The sequence below is a fragment of the Trifolium pratense genome, linkage group LG1 (assembly GCF_020283565.1).
Source record: "Trifolium pratense cultivar HEN17-A07 linkage group LG1, ARS_RC_1.1, whole genome shotgun sequence".
In the NCBI taxonomy this organism is placed as follows: domain Eukaryota; kingdom Viridiplantae; phylum Streptophyta; class Magnoliopsida; order Fabales; family Fabaceae; genus Trifolium; species Trifolium pratense.
Window position 1 is genome coordinate 21,472,723 of NC_060059.1, and position 18,868 is coordinate 21,491,590.

An 18,868-nucleotide genomic window follows, 5' to 3' on the forward strand; every position below is an offset into this window, starting at 1 on the left:
AATTAGAGTACAATAAATAACATGTTAATTACTATGTTAATCTCAGGTCAAAGAAAAATTATTATATTTCTTCTTTAGAATTTCTATTGACAGTTTAAGGTAATATCGACCATTAGAAATTCTAAGCTTAGTCAGTTCAATGATCATATCACTATATGCATCATCTATATATGCAATTTAATAAATGAGATGTATTAATTTTTATCCAATAAAAGACCATCACATATATATTGATCTATCCTAATTATTTATATCCTATTCTCAATAATCATACGATCAAGAACTATTTAGATTTAAAATAATATAAGACTTGTTTCTCATTATCATAATCTCTATCACGATAACACGTCTATTTTAAATCAAGGACATTATCAAATCAACTATTTCACTAAATAGTGAAGTATAATGAAAATTGATACTTTATTATATTTGAAAATGGATTACATTGTTTATTGACTTTTTGTGCACCTTATTATTTTCCAACAATTGAGTCATCCCACTTATAAAATGTTTAACCTCCACTTTTCTAAGTAATGTGAAACTTAATTCACTTCATGCTTGTCACTAAGCAATGAAAAACTTAATTCACCTCAAACTTGCAAAAATAGTATAAGACACCTCATTTCCGTGTGTAGCACAAAATATTGTAGTGATATTTAGCATTTTTCTTTTTATTATTGTAAAAAAAAATTAAAAACTTATAATTTTACCATTTATTTAATAATTTTAAAATAAAAAATAACATAATTTAAGTTAGGATCTATTTTAGTAATGATGCACTTTAAAATAATTTTAATTCAAACAATATAAAGAATCAATTTAATTTATATACTACTCAAAGTATTACTCTTGTAACAAAAAAAAAAGAGTAATTGTAACCAAAAAAACTCAAAGTATTACTCAGTACACTCTTGTGGTCCTTAGAGCCAGCAAATTAGGATAAGATTATCTAATCCACTCTTATATGATCCGAAAGATGCATAAAAGAACCAGACATCAATATTTCTAAATGCTCTGATGTTTGGAGTGTGGTGCGATCGGGAGAAAGATGAAAATGAAAGGTAATAGGTTTAGAACGAGGGCTCTGTTTCTAAAGATTTCGTTGTCTGCCACATTGCGAAACTAGCTATAATCAGTTGTAGAATATGCCAATTTCAAAATGACCAGAAGCTGCACTAGACCAACAGCACCAGACACCAGTCCACAGTCCACACTCCACAACAAATATTTCAAAAGGGCCCTCAATGCAATCTCACCGAACTTTTTCCTTAGTCTTTGCATACGTAATAAATGTGGATGCTGTTTCCACTACTTTTTTTTTTGCTTTACCATGTTAGCTTATCAACTTAACAACACGGGGCAAAACTTACCTTAAAAGAGAAGTATATTGATATGTAAAATGTGAATTAGAAGTCCAGCATTGAATACAAATTGAGTGTTGAATAATGTGAAAATATTCCTATATTTTAAAGTTTTAGATAAAGATGTGTAGTTTTGAGACATTCCTGATGAACTACTATCGGAGCCAATGGTTTAATTTAAGGAAACTAATTTCTTGAATCAAAATTCTTCTTTAATAATGGTGATTAGGCGGCGTGTGTTTTGTTGGTTTGTCAAATCTGAGTCGTCTTTTTTTTTTTACTAAAAATAACGATATTCATTCATTTCAATAATTGATAGCATACATCAGATGCAAATACAAATTTAACATCGTTAAAAACAAAAAGGATGAATCTACGAACAAGCTCACAACATCAAGTTAATAGCATACAACGGCAAAATACCTAAAAATAATATGATAAATTAAAGTCAATGAAATGTCCATGCTTCCGGATCTGCAACGTTGATGCCAAAAAGACGGAAAATCAAACAACGTCGTACCAAGACGACGACCAACACAATGCCACACTCGAACGACGAAATCACAAATGCAAAAGAAAGCAACTAAAAGACTTAAACTATGTAAAAATCGCTTATTTAGTTTAATAGCAAGAAAAACAAAAGATGCAAGGAGGTGATTTAGGCCAAAAATGAAATAAAACCACCCCATCACCGGTAGAGGGAAAAGAGAACTCAAAGAGAAAAAAGAAAAATTTAGGGTAGGCAAGCAAAGAGAGAGAGAGAGAGAAAATCTTTTTTTTCACCTTAGACCATGTACAATGGTCACAAACTTTCAACACCACTTTTTCACTTCCCAACACTCCACATTATTTTCTCTTTCTTCCACCTAATCATTCAACACACATTCAACTTTTATCCTCTCCAATAGCTTTTTCATTCAACACTCTACCCCACTACTTTCTCTACCCCACAACTTTTTATTTCATATTCTTATTTAAATTTATATTTTTGTTTTTATGATTAAATAAAATTACAATTATCGATTAAAATTAAATTAAAATAATTAACACTTAACGATTTATATTTTAGTTTTTTGTAATAAAAACAAAATTTATTTAAATAATTCATACGATACAAATCATCTTAACTTAATTTAAAATACAACACACAAGTAACGTAATTAGTACGATACAAATAATTAAAATGCAATGCAACACACAAGCAACATAATTAGTACGATACAAATAATTTAAAATGGGGGTGTTTGAGATGAATTTCTCAGCATAGATCCATAATATGGATGAAAGTTTGGAACAAAGGATGATTGGTTGAAATTTGGTGTTAAACCAAAATTAGGTATGTTTCGAGGATGTTGGTTGAAAATTTGATTTGGATTTTGATAATTGTTGGGATGATTAGAAGAATTTTGGGTGTTGTTGAAGTGATTATTGGGATTCATTTCACTAAAAAAAAGACTAATGCGTCAAGATTAACACTAATAGGAAGATATTAATAAGATTATTATAGTGAAAAAATCCGTTTTTTTTTTTCTGTGTCCAAATCAAATGAACCAAGTCTCTATTTATAGACAAAAAAAAATTATGAATTTTGGTAAAAAAATTAAAAAATAAAAAATTAATTTACTATGAAATAATTGAGTTCAAAGTATTAATTGGATAAAAATCCGGAGAACCAATTGAACGCAACCATGTGTCACAACTTTTTTCTCTCTCCGCGTACCACTCCCTCCTGTCTGTGCGTGGCATGCACGCGCCTGCTGTGAGCCACAAACAAGTTGCCGCGTGGTCCCCCTTGTTGATGTTCAACTGTGTTGAATCAATTCATCACATCTCCCTCCAACTCACCTTCAACACTACTTTCAACACACCATTACATAGATTTTATGTGTTGAATTCATTTTCAACAACCCATTGCACTTGGTCTTATAGATGAAGAATGATATTTTGAGATTATTGTCTTATATGAATACAAATATAAGTGTCACACAATATATAAGTATGATTATTCATATATACTTAATACAGTAAGTTTTATGGTAAGTATGGTAAGATATGAAGTCAATTTCTTTTTGTGATTGGTCTTAATCTAATGGTGGCAATACGACATGTCATGTTTACACGATGTCAACTATAGTACAAGTGTATGTTATATGTATATGAAAAAGTTTTTGATTGAAGGTGTATCTATATGTTGACGAAAAAGCTTTCGATTGAGGGTGCACGTGAATGAAAAAGTTTCCACTTAAGGAGAAACATACCACGATAAAAATGGATGGGCTCACACTAAATGGAGAAATTGTTGATGTGTCTAGTGTGAGTTAAAACTCTCCCATTAGATGAAAAAGTGAGTTTTTGACAATATATAAATGGGATTACCCATATACCCAATTGATCCTTATGGAACTATGATGTCGAGCCTAAAAGTATGTGTGAAGGTTATTGAGCTACAACTCTCAAAGGTGGGGTGAGGGCACCTGCAAATATTATGATGATAAAGTAAGCGTAGTGGTTTTTTAGTTTGAATAATGTATATTTGAGTGTGAGTTGTGTGGACTGAAAGAAACTATAGATTGTTCAGAGGCTCGACAAACTCATTATATCACATGTTTGACAAGATCAAGTCTTTTCCTATAGGTGGTTGAAAGCGCCGAGTAATTATTTAGTTTTAAACTGTCATAGTTGGTGGTCTAGTTATATGATTTGTTTGGGCATTATATAGTTTCTTTATGTTTTTTATATTTTGACTTTTGTACCTTGCTTAGTCTCCCTTGGCATGTCATATATATATATACTCAATTGATCAACAAAAATGAATGTATTTGGTCCAAATCTTTAACTAATTACATCAAGTTTGAGTGGCTCACTTTTACTTATATTTTAGGAACGGAAGGAGTATATCATTTTGGCTTGTAAAAAAAAAATACAAATTACTATTTTTTTTAAAAATAGCCAATACAATTCAATCCAATCCAATTTCTAATAATACAGGGGTGATTTAGTCAATATAGATTCCCACTAAAAATGTTTGACGTGACGCACTGACGCAGATTACCTGAGACGAGGGAGATGTGTTATAACTAAACTACCCCTAAACTTATTCCCTCCTAGACTGCTTCAAGGCCAAAATCAGACTTCTACTGAACTACAAAAAGGGTAACTTCGTCAATATAAAGCACACGAAACATCCTCACCCAAAAACTGAAAAAGTTTTGGAGTTTCCATCGGGCCCATACTTTCTACGTGAGTCAATTTTCAAAAGCGTCCACATCATGAGGCTCTTGCAAAACAATGAGGACATTTTCGGCAATTCAATTTCCCACCCCACACCCAACGTAACGTGGCATCATGAACCGAAACCTCAAACCAAAACCCGGTTCAGACCTCAACACGTAATATACTCAGTTATTTATGGCAGTTCTCACAATTCGCCACGTAGGATTTACACGTGGCAGATCATGCTAACGTCATCACATTTTCCTCTTAAATAATCCACACTTTCTTAACTTATCCTCTCCTCGATCATTGCTGCACGAAAGCCATAACTTCACGCAACAATACAAATCCACTTTCACTCGCCGGCGACTGTCTCTCCGGCGGAAAATATGGAATCTCCGGCGATTATCGGTTACTTTGGATCAAAATAACGCTAATCATTTCTAGAACTAGAAAGTATAAACCCTAAGCTAAAGCGAGTTTAGTTGGAAGAGTTTTCAAGTTATTCCATGTTTAGTTTCATAAGTCAGAAGCAAATTATAAAATAATCGGAAAAGCTAAAAGAAAATAGAAAGAAACTTGCTCTGTTTTCAGCGTCTACAGAGTTTTGGCAGAACACATATTCCTTTTATTTATTTTTTTAACCTTTCCGTTTTTGTGACTTTCTTTCTCCTCAAATTTTGAAAACTTATGCGGAGAATCGAGAAAAAGTGATTTCTTAGAATTTCACAAACTCAGTTGTTGTCTTCTTCTGACTTGAAATTACTTAAAAGTTTAAGCACGAGATTCGGTAACGGAAGAAATAAATACTACTACTTATTGAAAGTGTTACGGCGTCTCTTGTGATGCCTTTTATGATGAAAATTCAACCGATCGATTTTCAGTTAGATGAGGAGATTACTCGAGTCGAACCGGTTAAGCCGGTTGTCAAGTCACGGCTGAAGCGGCTTCTCGAGCGTCAATTCTCCGGCGTTCTGAGAATTTCTGCTTCTGAGAAGATCGCCGGTGGTGGTTTGGAACCGCATTTGTGTAAGGAAGGATTTAATATCGCCGATGATTTCGAACCAAGCTCGGTTTGTTTGGCAAAAATGGTGACAAATTACATTGAGGAGAATCAATCTGCTTCTGCTTCTACCAAATGTGGACGAAATCGTTGTAACTGCTTCAATAGAAACTGTGAAGATAGCTCCGACAAAGAGTCAGAATCGCTTAGCGGTTATTCAGCGTCTGAAGCATATGAAATCCTCAAGGTTTGGCGTTGAAAATAATTAATAAGAAGAAAGTAGAAACTTATCTGAAACGCGTTTCTCTGTTTTGGACAGGGTTTGGTAGCTTGTAAAAGTACCGGTGAGAGAGATCTTCTAACAGACACTGCAAAGATTGTTGATAAGAATAAGTTATGCAAACGCAAAGACAGTTTCTGCAGAAAGATTGTTGCCGAAGCTTTATCATCTCTTGGATACGATGCTTCCGTTTGTAAATCTCGCTGGGAAAAATCAAAATCTCCTTCACATCCAGCTGGTACTTAATTATAATTATTTTTCATTAATTGAAAATTGAAATATCAATTGTTACAAATGGTTGATGGTTGATGAATTTATTTATGAATATGTTTATTTTGAACAGGGGAATATGAATATATTGATGTGATGTTAGGGAATGAACGGTTGATAATTGACATTGATTTTAAATCAGAATTTGAGATTGCTAGATCTACTAAATCGTACAAGATGATTCTCCAGAATCTTCCTTACATATTCGTTGGAAAGTGCGATCGTTTACAGAGTATCGTGGCTATTGTATCCGAGGCGGGGAAGCAGAGTTTGAAGAAGAAGGGAATGCATGTTCCACCGTGGAGGAGAGTCGAATATGTGAAAGCTAAATGGCTCTCAACTTATACAAGAATAACTGTCCATACACAAAAAGAGAAGGTTTTGAAGGAAAATTGTGTTACTGAGAGTTCTGGTGAAGATGAGAAGACGGTGGTTGTCGAATGGAAGCCGCCGGAGTTGAAGCCGAAGGGTTCAATTGCTGGGGTTAAGGTTGTGACTGGTTTGGCAGTGGTGTTTGAGGATGATAACCCGTAAAATTTTGACTGTTAATTTCTTTCTATTTTCGGCTTAATTTTTTTTTCTTTTTAATTTGCTAATATATGAGGGTTAATATGAGGATTAAAAGTCTTAGTTGACTGTAACAACTCTAATTGTATCCCCTTCTGCTTTTTTATTTGAAGTATGGGATGGAATTTTTACTAATATGAAATAAAATAAAGTTGAGATATAGTTTTTGTGATATTGATCAAATTGTGTTATCAATTAGTCAATTACTCTTATTATATTTATCTAATTATTATTTCTTGCTTGTTCTTATTCTCTCCTTCAAGAAGAAAAATTGTTAATTGATGGGGAAATCTGGTGTGGTGGCTAGTCTAAATCAAGGGTTGGTTGGGGTTGATGCCCTTCGGACAAAAAGGTAAAAAAATAAACAAGAGGCTTCAGTTGTAAAAATCATGAATGTTGTGTGCAAATACTAGTTGAACACTTCAACTATACTCCTCCCTCCATATGAGAAAAAATTTATATCAAATCACTGTGTTATCAATGAAGTATTTAATGCTATTTTTTTTTATTATACCCTTAATTATTTATTACTCTATTTTCTTTCAATTATTTAATTTATCTTTCATATACTATTAATGAAGGATAATTTTGTAAACTAACTTATAATTTCTCTTTTTCGTACAATATTAATTATATTTCTTAATTTGTGTAATTTGACCAAAGTTACTTACATTTTGAAATGGAGGGAGCAATATATTGTTAGCCCAACAATGTTAGGTCAAATGTATTCTCCTGAGTTGCAACATGATATATGTGCAAATTTTAGTGTTGCCTATTATTTTGTCTATAAAAAACAAATAATCATGGATGTATAAATAATCGCGAATGTTTGTTTAGTAGGGATGTCAGTGACCAGAAATTGAGCGGATGATGTTTTACTATTCATTGTCCTACTATCTAAAATGTTTTCTATTTTCGTCCTCATTCACCTCTTTGAAAATTATTCTTCCTCTATTCTCATCTCCGCGGAGATCCATCGACCTTTAGAAAAAATATCAAATTTCTATTATATTCAACCAAACTAGTTATAAAAAAAGAGTAAAGTTTAATTATAAAACAATTAAAATATTATTGTGAGTCTTGTGATAGTAGTAATAAACATCATAAGTAAACAAATGTTATACATTGTGTGAAAATATAATTGAAAATAATTTATAAAGTATTTAAATATTATTTTAATAAAATTTTCGGGGACAGAGATTCCGTAAGGCAGGGGTAAAATTATAATTGAAAATAATTTATAAAGTATTTAAATATACATTTATAAATATTATTTCGTTGAATTTCGATGAAATATGCCTATTTAGGAGACAATTGTCATTATCTCCTTAATTCTTGAAGATGCATAAGAGAAAAGTTCTTGGAAATACTAAGAGTCCACAAGGTCATAGGATGGACCTTTAGTTGACATTCCTGGGATTAGTCCGTCCATGTGTATGCACAAAATACTTTTAGAGGACGAAGCAAAACAGCGAGGCATCACCGTGGTTAAAAATGAGAACAATGAGTTTATCCCTAGTACAAAATATCTAGAGAGTGTGCATAAACTACAAGAGACTCAACCAAGCGTCTCGAAAAGACCATTTCCCCTTATCCTTCATTAACCAGATGCTTGAACGGTTGACAGGTAAATCACAATATTATTTTCTTGATGATTTTTTAGGTTACTTTCAGATTCATATAGCACCCGAAGACCAAGAAAAGATCACCTTCACATGCCCCTTTAGTACAAACTAGACGGCTCCCCGTGCGTTGCACGGGTTCGGCGGAACGTAATTTGTATACCAATCATGGTTGTTATGTGCCGAGGTAATTAGTCATAAGCATATGCAAATTCCTTAGGGAATATCATTTATATACCAATCATGGATGCTATTAGCCGAAAAAGTTAGTCATGAACATGCGGAAATTAACAAAGGGGGACACCATTTACATCGCAATTGAAATTCCATATCCAAAGAACATCAAAATAAAGTACATACCCACGTGAAAAAGACATCAAAATGACTAAAATAAAATACATCACCATAACGCCAAATATATTTCAATCATCCATAACGCCAAATATATTTCAATCATGGATGATGTTAATCACAAAATAAATATCCAAAAATAACACATGGAAAACAAAATGATAGAGATAGGAATCATAAGTTATAAGTTATAACATGTCAATCTTCCTTATAACATGCAAGAACACCACAAAAGAAACTCTTTCCTTAGATTTTACAAATTTTTCTTCAAACTCTTAAGTTACTAACTTCATAGGAATCATCTTGAAATCCATCTAGCAACTCCCAAAAATACTATCTACTACAAATCTCTCACATTAAAGCAAGCTGGAAACTATGATTTTGAGAACCTGCACAAAAAAAGAAATCAATTTAAGCTTGTTGTATCACCACATAGGAAGAACATGTCGTGTGACCAAAATTAAAGCCAAACCACTAAACTATGTGCTAACAAAGTAATGTAGTACGCAATCTAATGTGTATTTAGACTATTAGATGACAAAATTTATATTCCTCTCAAATCTCAATATTAGTTAAGCACAACAATGACTACATTTGGCAAACTAATTTCTCTTGGGATGGAGTGGATTATAGATTAATGGAAAACCATATATGAAATTGCAAACAATATATATATATAAGAAATAAAAGGCTTACACTATGAACATTTATTTCAATTAGATAGGTTTGCATAATAAAAGCCTTATATATATACAGATCCAAAAAGCTAACAAACATTCCTATAATAACTAAAAAATTGAATACATATAAGTATATAACAAACCAAAAATGTAAAAGAGTAAAAGACCAACAAACCTTGTTTGTCAAGGGTCTTTTAGGAGGCTTGTAACTTTTCTGGGAAAGAAAGAAAAGTATGGCAACCAAATAGTTGCACACTATTGGTTAACACATTTTTGTGAGCATGCTTTCATGATACAATTGCATTTATCCCATCTGCACTGCACATGTATTAGTTATGCAAAAATTGTCACAAATGGCTTCAACATGCTGTCAAATGCACAGCTAAAAATAGAATGAGTGAAATTCTGGTAATGATATGTAAGCACTTTTATATAAATCCTAATTCATTATTCCTTAGTCACTAAAATGTAGACAAAACCACACAAATGAATAATTTCAATACTTTTATGATGCACATGACAACAATAAAATCTTAAAAATTAGGAAATTTCCTTCACAACAATTATAGTCAAACCCACCATTTATAAATCAGAGACGAAAATTTATGAATTATAATTTTTAATAGTGTATGACTTAAGGTGAAAATTCTAAAAGTGAATAATGGTTAGTCAAAAGAGGAGTACTCTAGCTATTGAGTTCAATATTTTTGAACAGAAATTGCAGAGTCGTCATTATCCCTTCGTTTTGTGCTCTGCGTTGCGGTAAAATAAAAATGGTAAGTAATTTTCATGGAGATCTTAGTATACACCGGCTGAACTTATCTGCCAACTCTCATAACTTAGCTCAATTTCATGGAGATTTCAAACATGCAATTTCATAAGCTAAAGTATTGCCACAAATCATGAGTACAATAAAATTAAAATCAACATCTATAATTTTCAATAAAGTGTTGAAGGTATGCCTCACATAAACCATAAATTCCTTAGAGGCATGCACCTCACTACAGGAAACTGATTCAAAATATGGATAAACAAAAGAGTGCAGAAATACCAACAAAGTGGCACTTACCATGCCAAAAGAATCACATATAAAATAAAATCAGTTATGTGTGCACAAAAGAATCGGTTACAACAATTTTGATTTTTGAAATAAGAAAATTATAATTAATTAAAGAAAATTCAAATTTCAAAAACTAACCTCTTTGTTTCATTTACTTTGAATTGTGTTATTGAAAACCTTGGTTTCCACTATTGATGTTTGTTCGATAACATATATCAGCTAGAAAGACAAAACTACTAATCTAAATTAAATTAGCTCTAACCGATATCTGTCATCAAACATTATTGGTTTGGTTTGCTGATAGTATATTTGATTTTTTGTTACTAACTCATTTGATTAATGTACCATCATGACAGGTTCGACAGAAATGTTATCTCTTTTGCAAGCGCTAAAATTCAAACCTTTTTTGCTATAAAACAGAAAAACTTATGAGCCAGTCTAGTAAATTTGTTATCTCAATGATACATCTAGTATTGGACTGTTTCTACAAATGTGTTTCTTTAACTTAGTTACATACTTAAAGCATATCTAATGTAGTGATGTGACATGAGCTCAATTAAATGTGTTTTGGGGGGCATTTAGGAATGCATTAAATAAAGGATTAGTAGGTAACCAAATTAGGGTTAGAATGGATATGAAATCCTTACCTACGTCGGAGGCTGCCGCTGTTGTTGTGTGTGCTCCCTGTTCACCCATTCACGTCGCCAGGTATGCCAAAAGAAAGCGAGAAAGAAGAGCAATCTAAAAATGTATAAAAAAACAAAACCGCCTTATATTTAGCAAATTAGCAAAGTAAAATGGTTAGCAAATAATTTACAAAACCAAAACCGCAAAAATTGATCAACTTCTTAAAACCAAGTCTATTGCAAAAGATTCAAAAAAAACAAACGATGATAGGAAAAAATTGATCAACTTTGGGAAAATAAGTCTGCATACTCTTGAATACATCACAAGAAACAGGTTAGAGCAATATAATAGTACCTCATCCTCAGTTTCTACCTGAATTCAAAAGATTCATCACATTAATACTCTTGAATACATCACAAGCCAGTGAAGATGTCAGTGTCACTTAACATATCCATGTTTTCCAGTTTTGGAAGTTGAAACTTCAACTACCTATGTCCAACACAAACAAACAAACAAACACCACAAAACATAAATCGTTAAAAATCAAAACTATTCAATTTTATCATTAGAATGCTTTCTGCAAAAATTAAAATAAATAAAAAACGAAAAACAGTTTGAAAGAGAGATGAGTTTATTGACATCCACGGAACTCCGGTACCAAGTCCTATAGCCATATCTGCTGCCCACTTTGAGTTTATTGACATCCAAACAAGTCATGCATACCTCTTGATAGTTTCCAATCCGTGTAACGGTTGGATCTGCAGAAACTAAAGCCGGTTCGGAGAGTTTTATTGCTCTGTGTAAATCCTTCAGATGACCCCATTACGGTTGCCTAAGCAATCCTGCACACAGAAGAAACAAAATTAAGAACCCTAATTAGGTCTGTAAAATACAAGTGAGTTCTTATTGGTTATGCCAAGTTTTGGAATCCTTTGTGTTTTACCATATTCATCAAGAGGTGCATCATAGTCATAGCTTGAAGCAATGAAAGGACCACCGACAGTTCTCCCAAAATTTGTTCCACCATGATATTGAAATAAACAAAATGAATGGCCAAGTTCAATATTTAAATACGGTGAACCCTACAAAGTTACACATTAAATTCAATAAATAATGAAGTTACCATGTAGTAATTGATAAATGATCCCCCTTTTGCATAAATCTTGCAATTGAAAATGCCAAGTCTTCAGCAGGTCGGTGAGGTACCGGACCTCCAAACTCGGCAAACCTGCAAGCATAGAAGAGGAACGGAGGCATTGTATAGTCAAGCTTATATTATATCTAGATTACATTTATCATATTCTTATGGAAACCTAAGAAATCAGAAACAAAGCATCAATACCAGCCAGTCCAAGCTTCTGTCCACATCTTTGGTTTGTAAGCCGTATTTGGAGAGAAATAATCACAATAGAAAGAAGCCATTGCAAGTGTTATCTGTACAACGTTTTACGTCGAAATTAGACGCTGAAATCCTAGGAAGCATAATAGACTGAATCCAGAATATAAATATTTTCTTAAAATGATAAAGTAAAAACTGATGACTTGTATGAATGTTCCTAAAATATCCTTTTGATGACTTCTCCATTGCAGTTCCACTGCAAGATGCCACATTAGAGGCAGGTTCTGTCATCCTGCATTTAAAAGACAAGAAAGTTGAGAATTTTCTACCAAAACAATATGATAGCAGATAATGATTAACAGGTAGCTACTCAGTTATCATTCCTTTGTTTGAAAAATTCATTTATGTATGTTAACACTAATTAAGCACTCCTCTAAAATCACACAATCATTTCATAATAGATGCAAGGTTAAGAACATAGAGCATAATAAGGAAAAACTTTGTAAATCAAGAACCATACATCTGAAATAAATTATGCAAACTATCTTTCGATATTGTCCACAGACGATTAAAAATCTCATTATCTAATATGCATTTCATACTAAGAAGTTCCTGAATATTTCCATACAAGTTTTTCCTAATTAAAAATTCCTCTAAAATCACACTATCATTGCATAATAGATACAATACCTTTGATGTTGTTGTGGCATGATCAGTTTGCAATAACAACTTATACCTGGATTTGAGTCTACAAAAAATGAATCTAAGCTCTGAAATTCACTATTAATTACACATACGATGAAACAAAAGCTGCAAAAAAAAAAATTAAAAAAAAACTTTGAAGAGAAAAACGAACCTTCTTCTGCTTGTCACCACCAGATTTGGCTGGCTTGGAGGAAGGTGGAGGTCTGAAGGAGCATTATTCTTCCATGGAGCCTGCAAAAATACAACACAGAGTACCAATTACAGAGATGAAAATTGACAAATTGAGAAAGATGAAATGTAGAAGATGAATTTGGAGATACATTACCATCCACCTAACCACCACACATCACCACCACCTCCAATCTTCAACCAAAAAAAAAAGCAACGAAAAAATAAAAATAAAAATAAAAATAGTATAGAAACTAAGATCAAACCAGATGAACGAAGGAGCAAGAAGCATCACCGTCGCCAAACACCGCCATGAAACGCCACCGGAACTCTCTATCACGGCCGGAACTCTCTCTTCCTCACCGGAACTTCCCTCCCCAGAAAATATTCTCACACTCGGCCACTCCCTCCCTCTGACGAGTGATTGATTTGTAGGTGGTGGTGTGGGTTGTGGTGGATGTTACGGTGATGGATGAGATGAGGCAGAGAGGAGGGAGAGAAGAGCGTACGAGAGAGAGAGAGAGGGGGAGAGAAGAGAGAGAAAAAAACTTGCCAAATGAAAAAAATTCTGACAGAGAGAAATATATACTTATGTGGGCTTCAATGCATGTGTTCCATTTGTTACCATTACTGAATGAATGGAAGCTTGTATGTGTCAAGATCTCATTTGTCTAGATGAAATGTCAAACCCAGCCAATTGTTTGGATAAACCATCAAATAAACCAGCCATCATACCAGCCAATTGTTTTGGAATACTTTAGGAGAGTGGTCCACACAAGATATTTGGCAAATAATTAGTGGATGAATGTAATTTGCTAAGCCTATAGATGTCTATTGCTAATTGGTCAATCCATTAGGGTTTTGCATTAGGGTTTCTAAGTTTATAATCTTTTATGTATATTATAGATATAAGTCCAACAAATGCGAAAGTTTTGAAATCATTACTGTCAATTCCATTTTTGACACAAATATAAGTCCAGCAAAAATATTTCAGTCCAAAGATTAAGGAATATCTGATATTTAATGGTTGAATTATTGAATCTTCGAACTAAATATTAAACAATGGTCATTAATATATATATATATATATATATATATATATATATATATATATATGGAGTTTTCTAACTTAGACCCTAGTTAGGTCTAAGTTAGTAAGGTGCACCTTTTGAGTTGGACAAAAATACCCATTTTTTTTTTTTTGAAACAATAGAGCAACTGGGGCATGTATGTAATTTGCATCATAAAAATACCCTTTTTTTTTTTTTGAAACAATAGAACAACTATTACATTTTTTAAATTTCTTCCAAATTTCGACCTCATTTTACGTGCGAATCGAACGCCGATTTCAAAAACTAATACCGGAAACCTTTGTAAAATTGAAAAACGATCAAAATTCATATAAGGAACGTCGAGTTTCGTTGAGTATTGAGGGAGATCGAACCGGGTCAAAAACCGGGTCGCACGACCCGTTTCTGCATAAAACGGGTGGGAGGGACGATGAACAGTGCGCGTCGCCCACGCCCACTCTCACCGGAGGCGCGTGGGGGCGCGTGCGGCCTCAGGGAGGCTCTATTTTTTTTTTATTTTTTCATAATAAAATAGTAGATAATATTCTGGAAATTTTGATATATTGTATGAAATTTTTGGAGACCCGAAACTATTTTTAGTTAATTAAATGAGTAAAAAGGTAATTAAAAATATTATAATTCCATAAAAAATTTCCAAAATTTTATGTAAAGTACTATGAATTATTTAGAACCCTCTTGTGTACCTCACTCTCCCTAGCTCAAGTCATGAAATTATTTTCACAAATTCCGCTGATTATTTAAAACCATTTAACAAATAATAATAATAAATTCATAGATTTGTACTCTGAAACCAATTGTTTTTTTATTTGTTTCTAATAAAATATTAGATAATATTCTGGAACTTTTGGTATATTTTATGAAATTTTTTGAGACCTGAAACTATTTTTCGTTAATTAAATGAGATAAAACGGTAATTAAAAACTATTGTTTGCTTCTGAAACCATTTAGCTGGAAGAATGGTTTCAGAGAGTTATACTGTGAAACCATTCTAGCAGTAAAATGGTTTCAGAAGCAAACAATTAAAAATCAACTCCCCTGAAACCATTCTATCAGTGAAATGGTTTCAAAGTACAACGCTCTGAAACCATTGTACCAGCTAAATGGTTTCAGAATGGTTTCAGAAGCAAACAATTAAGAAATTACTCACTGAAACCATTCTACCAGTAAAATGGTTTCAGAGAGTTATACTGTGAAACCATTCTACCAACTAAATGGTTTCACAGTATTATATAAAGATAATTAAAGGTAGTGAAAAATTGAGTTTTTTTTTTTTGTGTCCAAATCAAACGAACCAAGTCTCTATTTGTAGACAAAAAAAAATTATGAATTTTGGTATAAAAATAAAAAAATAAAAAATTAATTTACAACGAAATAATTGAGTTTAAAGTATTAAATGAAAAAAAAAACACGCCAACCACCCAGCAGTTGACACGTGTCCTGCTTTTTTAAAATGAAATTTTCTCTCTCCAGGTGCAGATCTAGTGTGGTGCACGCGCTGGCTTATCATGGAGATGGATGATCTGGACTGTCTGATTGATCCGACAACCATAATGAGATCATCTCTTGGCCGTCTGATGGAAATCAACGGTCTGTAACGGTGGTCCTGCGGTAGGCGCGAGACACTGGATCAGCGCCAATATGTTTTTTTTTTTTTAAAAAAAAAAAAAAAGGGTATTTTTGTCCAACTCAAAAGGTGCACCTTGCTAATTTAGACCCAACTGGGTCTAAATTAGCAGCCCCCTATATATATATATATATATATATATATATATATATATATAGGGGGCTGCTAACTTAGACCCAGTTGGGTCTAAGTTAACAAGGTGCACCTTTTCAGTTGGAAAAAAATACCCATTCTTTTTAATTAATTAACCAAATTACCATCAATGGACGCGGATCCAGTGTCGCGCGCGTACCGCAGGACCATGGTTACAAACCGTTGATTTCCATCAGACAGCCAAGATCTGATCTCATCAAGACTGTCTGATCAATCAGACAGCCCAGATCATCTGATTCCATCAGATTCCAGCGCGTGCACCACACTGGATTACACCCTGGAGAGAGAAGAATCTACTTTTTAAAAGCAGGACACGTGTCGCTGTCTGATCGGCTGGACGTGATTTTTTTCCGTTTAATACTTTGAACTCAATTATTTCGTTGTAAATTAATTTTTTATTTTTATTTTTTATACCAAAATTCATAATTTTTTTTTCTCTACAAATAGAGACTTGGTTCGTTTGATTTGGACACAGAAAAAAAAACTCAATTTTTCACTACCTTAATCTCATTTTTCACTACCTTACATCAACTCACTGAAACCATTCTACCAGCAAAATGGTTTCAGATTATAACTCTCTGAAACCATTGTACCAGATAAATGGTTTCAGAAGCAAACACAATTAATAAATTACTCACTGAAACCATTCTACCAGTAAAATGGTTTCAGAATACAACTATGTGCAACCATTCTACAAGCTAAATGGTTTCAGAAGCAAATAACTAATAATCAACTTACTGAAACCATTCTACCAGCAAAATGGTTTCAGATTACAACTCTCTGAAACCATTGTACCAGATAAATGGTTTCAGAAGCAAACACAATTAATAAATTACTCATTGAAACCATTCTACCAGTAAAATGGTTTCAGAATACAACTATGTGCAACCATTCTACCAGTAAAATGGTTTCAGAAGCAAACACTAGTTTTTAATTACCGTTTTATCTCATTTAATTAACTAAAAATAGTTTCAGGTCTCCAAAAATTTCATAAAATATACCAAAAGTTCCAGAATATTATCTACTATTTTCCTGGTATAATGGTTTCAGTGAGTTGGTTGAGTGGTGCGTGTTAAATTACAACACACAAGTAACGTATTTAGTAGACAAAAAATGAGATTAAGGTAGTGAAAAATTGCATTTTTTTTTCGGTGTCCAAATCAAACGAACCAAGTCTCTATTTGTAGAAGAAAAAATTATGAATTTTGGTATAAAAAATAAAAAATAAAAATTAATTTACAACGAAATAATTGAGTTCAAAGTATTAAATGAACAAAAATCACGTCCAGCCAACCATTGTGTGACACGTGTCCTACTTTTAAAAAGCAAATTTTTCTCTATCCAGGGTGTAATCCAGTGTGGCGCACGCGCTGGAATCTGATGGATCAGGATGATCTGGGCTGTCGGATTGATCAGACAGTCTTGATGAGATCAGATCTTGGCTGTCTGATGGAAATCAACGGTCTGTAACCATGGTCCTTCGGTACGCGCGCGACACTTGATCCGCGTCCATTGATGGGTATTTTGGTTAATTAATTAAAAAGAATGGGTATTTTGGTCCAATTGAAAAGGTGCACCTTGCTAACTTAGGCCTAACTAGGGTCTAAGTTAGAAAACCCCTATATATATATATATATATATATATATAGGAGGGTTATATTGACTCCAAGAGTAAGTTTTATAACTTACTCCAAATCTTGACCTTTGATTTTAATTTCAATTAATGGCTAAGATGGATTGATAATAATTGTTAAGGTGAGACTTATTCCTTTGTTGCACTTGAAAATCAAGATTATCAAAACATACTTTAAATAGAATATATTAACTCTAGCAATTAATTGTAAGTACACAATTATTTTTTTTACGAATAAACCATTTTTTTTTTTGGACACTTTAAGTACAACATTTCTTTTTATTTTTTTTTGTTGACAATACACCATTTATTTCATGTGTGCTCTTTTCTTCTCTTTGCCTATACACCTAATTTTATGTTTGTTCAATCCGCGTTTATGATGATGGTTGGACCATAGTGATGATTTTTTTGGATTTTTATATCTTTTGCTTTTGAACTTTTAGCTCTTATTATGCTTATGGCAAGAGTTAATGTTGGTTATTTAATTTATTTTTTTGGTACATAATATTGGTTATTTATTTGTGTTATGTGTTTTATTCATGTGTTCCTTTGCCGTTGTTATGTTGAACTATTTTAAATGGAGTTGATTATTTTATTGTATATTTTTTATAAGAAAATGTACCAATTATTGTTATTTTTATGCAATCATTTGTTTACCTTTTTTTTTGGTTTAAAATTTGTTTTCTTTTTTTGTTGGTACAAATGTTATCATTTGTATTTTTATACTTTTTTTTTTTGTAGAGTATTTTTATCCTTTCTACTATGCAATTTATTATGCGTATAAAAAATTAACAAAGGCGAAGAATCATTATTTTGATAATTTTGATTTTTGATAATTAATGGTTTAATTTCTTCTTTTTATGGTAGAAGAATTCATTAATTCATTCTATTTGAGGTATGTTTTGATCATCTTTATTTTCCAGTGCAACAAAGAAATAAATCTCACCTTAATAATTATTATCAATCAATCTTAGCCATTAATTGGAATTAAAATCAAAGGTCAAGATTTGGAGTAAGTTATAAAACTTACTCTTGGAGTCAATATAACCCTCCTCATATATATATATATAGTTGAACTACTCAAGTAACTCAACCCATGACATAGCTTTCTTTTTAAATAA

General features: G+C 32.5%; 1 protein-coding gene and 1 long non-coding RNA gene across 33 annotated transcripts; one reads left to right on the plus strand and one right to left on the minus strand.

Annotated features, from left to right (window-relative positions):
- The first annotated feature begins 4,870 nt into the window (after positions 1-4,870).
- Positions 4,871-6,880, plus strand: LOC123902940. Its single transcript, XM_045952782.1, has 3 exons — positions 4,871-5,824; positions 5,897-6,095; positions 6,201-6,880. Exons 1-3 carry the CDS (start codon positions 5,420-5,422, stop codon positions 6,659-6,661), a joined length of 1,065 nt encoding a protein of 354 aa, XP_045808738.1. The 5' UTR covers positions 4,871-5,419; the 3' UTR covers positions 6,662-6,880.
- A 1,934-nt stretch (positions 6,881-8,814) lies between these two features.
- On the minus strand, positions 8,815-13,817 carry LOC123923118. Of its 32 annotated transcripts, none has more exons than XR_006814307.1 (11): positions 13,513-13,815; positions 13,230-13,309; positions 13,064-13,109; positions 12,377-12,665; positions 12,158-12,262; positions 11,758-11,876; positions 11,407-11,523; positions 11,055-11,148; positions 10,032-10,099; positions 9,523-9,660; positions 8,815-9,056 (listed from the first exon to the last, which is right to left on the minus strand). It is a non-coding gene; the product is annotated as an uncharacterized LOC123923118 (long non-coding RNA). The 32 variants fall into 32 exon arrangements; XR_006814308.1 differs by having other exon boundaries at positions 9,523-9,665; XR_006814309.1 differs by having other exon boundaries at positions 11,389-11,523.
- Between the last annotated feature and the right edge of the window lie 5,051 nt (positions 13,818-18,868).